Source organism: Macadamia integrifolia, chromosome 8 (genome assembly GCF_013358625.1).
Source record: "Macadamia integrifolia cultivar HAES 741 chromosome 8, SCU_Mint_v3, whole genome shotgun sequence".
NCBI lineage: Eukaryota > Viridiplantae > Streptophyta > Magnoliopsida > Proteales > Proteaceae > Macadamia > Macadamia integrifolia.
This window is the reverse complement of record NC_056564.1, coordinates 2,260,631-2,264,001: the sequence shown is the minus strand read 5'-3', so window position 1 is coordinate 2,264,001 and position 3,371 is coordinate 2,260,631. Positions and strand designations below refer to the sequence as shown.

The 3,371-nt window shown below is 42.0% G+C and overlaps 1 protein-coding gene across 1 annotated transcript; it reads left to right on the top strand.

Annotated features, from left to right (window-relative positions):
* On the top strand, positions 1–3,371 carry LOC122087080 (aquaporin PIP2-1-like). The gene is made up of 3 exons (XM_042656065.1): positions 1–466; positions 968–1,263; positions 2,742–3,371. Exons 1-3 carry the CDS (start codon positions 160–162, stop codon positions 3,000–3,002), a joined length of 864 nt encoding a protein of 287 aa, XP_042511999.1. The 5' UTR covers positions 1–159; the 3' UTR covers positions 3,003–3,371.

Here is a 3,371-nt window from a genome sequence, read left to right as displayed (position 1 = left end):
TCACTCTCGTTGCACTTGCAGCTCAAACCAGCACTGCAGCAAGGCTGTCTTCTACCCTTAATCAGCTGCGCAGCGCCTCTTGTGAACTTTCTTCACCTCTAGTGCTCTTTCCCTCTCTCTTAGCTCGCTTTCTATTTGGTCCATTTGGTGAAGAAAGACATGGGAAAGGAAGTGGACGTAGCAGAACAAGGCGAGTTCTCAGCGAGGGACTACCATGACCCGCCTCCGGCGCCGTTGATCGACGCTGAGGAACTGACCAAGTGGTCCTTCTTCAGGGCTATCATAGCTGAGTTCATCGCGTCTGTTCTTTTCCTTTATATTGGGGTACAGACCGTGATCGGGTACGAAAGTCAGTCTGACCCGGCCAACGGCGCTGATCCTTGCAGTGGTGTTGGTCTCCTCGGCATCGCTTGGGCTTTTGGCGGCATGATCTTCGTTCTTGTTTACTGCACCGCCGGTATCTCAGGTGGGTTTTCGCTCTTCTCCCCTGGTATAGCACACACACCCACCCACCCACTCATCCTGAAAGTAGTTAGAACGAACATCCTCTCTTAAGAAAGGAATAGAAAAAATGTTTTGAATTCCCTTCCCATGTGAAGGCCCTAAATTCCCAGAGAGCAATTTTTTTTATTTTTCTAAAGAAAAACCAGTAACAATTGTAAGGGCCTCTTCTTCCCTTCTCCAGAAAAGAAAAATCTCTACCGAGGCACAGCCCCTTGGGAGATTTTATCTATTATCTGAAGTAAGCTCGGTGCCTGATCAATGGTGTATCAAATTTGTTCCTGAGCATTTCCCTCTTGGTACCTGAAACCCAAAGATATTTTAGTTTTCTTCTTCTTGTATCTTATCAAAACAGGATCTCTGCGAAATGTGAGTAGATTTTGTAGAGACACATCATAGGAGTTTTATCGACTCTGTTTGTCTTTTCATTTAAAGTTGTGCAACTGGTGGTGGTGATGGGGTGCAGGTGGGCACATAAATCCAGCAGTGACGTTCGGGCTATTCCTAGCAAGGAAGGTGTCGCTGATCCGAGCGGTGCTGTACATGGTTGCCCAGTGTCTTGGTGCGATCTGCGGTGTAGGGCTGGCGAAGGCATTCCAGAAGTCCCACTATGTTAGGTACGGTGGGGGAGCCAACCAAGTCGCCACCGGATATTCCAACGGAGTGGCGTTGGCGGCGGAGATTATCGGAACCTTTGTCCTTGTTTACACCGTCTTCTCCGCCACCGATCCAAAAAGGAGCGCTAGAGACTCTCATGTTCCGGTGAGTTTTGAAAATAAAATCTGGCATTTAATGACATCACAGTAGCAGTGAGATGAGCTTTCAAGTTTACGTATTTTAATTTGTGGTGGGGGGGTTTTGAACTTTTGGGCTCATACCTAACAAGATAGGTTGTAGCCTCCTTGGCGCTATCTGTGTTTTCTCGGGAAAAGGGAGGTGGGAGTGAGTGGAGGGTGGGGGACCTAATAAAGCCCTAACTGCTATAACACGTGGTGACGTCACTCACCACTTGTTCGTCTGGTGGTATGCCCTACCTTGGGTTACTTCCTGATGAGAAGTCAAGGTTACTCCCAGATGAGAAGTCAAGAGGTGAGTTGAGCTAGTCTAGTAATGGTGTTGATCGTGGGTTTCGGTTGAGTTTTGTTCTGATTTAATCGGTTCTTATTAATTTAAGGTTCATACCATTTATATTTACATTTGTTTAGGTAATTGGATTTCATAGGTTAAGACATGGATACGTTATTATTCGATTGATCGATTATCAATCTATATTAGATTCAAGATAATAGTGATATAATCAAACTTTAAACTGATTAATTTGTTTAATTGATTATTTGGGCCATGATCCATAATTAGGTTATAGTTGTTGGGCTAAAGGTATTAGGGTGGAAAAGCCTGGTTAATTGTTTTCTCGGACCCTAAACGGTCCATAAACAAGTTATAATCAATTGGTTTGGGCTATAAATTATGGGTTATCGATTGATTGGTCATGGTGGGGTGAGCATTGGGTCACTATATGCATCAAGGGTGCCCAATTAATAGCTTAAATTCAATTTAGATTGATCACACCAATAATTGATCAGATTAGCCAATTTATAGCTTGATCACCTTATTTTTGATTTGTTTATGTCATTTAATAGCCTAATTAGCCTGTTTTAAAGATTAGATATATTAGATTAGTCTAATTAATTTGATTATAATTATAGATTGATAATCGACTGATCGAATATAAACGTGTTCATGCCTAGTCTATGAAATTTGATTAATTAAATGATGTAATAATGGTTTGAGCCTTAAATTGGTGAGAACCGATTAAGCCTGATCGAAAATCACCGAGATTGATCAGTTGACATCCTTATGATAAAACCTACTCAAAACCAGCCTTGAAATCTTATAGAGCGTGAGAGTGAGAGTGAGAGTGAGTGAGAATGAGAATGACGGTGGGGGTGTTGATACTTGTATCAGAATGTTCTTGTACAGTACTGTGATTAACACTTGAATTCCATGAAGTCATTATTTTTAATATATTAGATTCTATCTTAGCGGAATTCAAGTGTCGATCAAAAAGAACTTGATTTGGATTCGGGGGGTGTTTTTTTTGGGGGGGGGGTGTTGGTGGTCTTGGTTTTTCAGCTCGTAGTTTTAGTTGCTACTAATTGTGATATTTTGATCAACTGATGAGGATTCTTAGATTAGAATGTTAAGATTTATGGAAGCTTTGCTGGTTTTGATCGAATAAGGTGTTGGCGCCACTACCCATTGGGTTCGCGGTGTTTATGGTTCACTTGGCGACCATCCCAATCGATGGAACGGGTATAAACCCGGCAAGGAGTTTCGGAGCAGCAGTGATATACAACAAAGACAAGACCTGGGATGACCACTGGATCTTCTGGGTCGGACCTTTCATCGGTGCAGCCATAGCCGCCTTCTACCACCAATATATTCTCAGAGCTGGTGCCATCAAAGCTCTTAGCTCCTTCAGAAGCAACCCCAGAAGCTAAACTACTATTCCTTCTTCTTCCTCTTCAGAGTCGATGTTCTTGAAATAATAATAATAAGAAGAAAAAAGAGAAGTCTTGCAAGTCTGGCAGAAGGGTTCTTTTCTTGGGGCGATCTCTGTTGAGGGTTGATGAGGGTGGAAGGTCTTGAACTTGAAGATCCGTGAAAATGTAGATAAAGAGAATTGTGTTTCTGTTTCCAAGTATTAAAAGAGAAGTGCAGAGTATATATACCTTTTGGTCTCCTTTAAACTCAGCACTCAGTGCTTTTAAATTTCTATCATCTTGAATGTATCTTTAGTTAGTGTTGGTGTATCCTTTCTTGGTTCTGTTTCCTAATAAATGTAGCAAGTGGGTTTGTTGTCTTTCCAA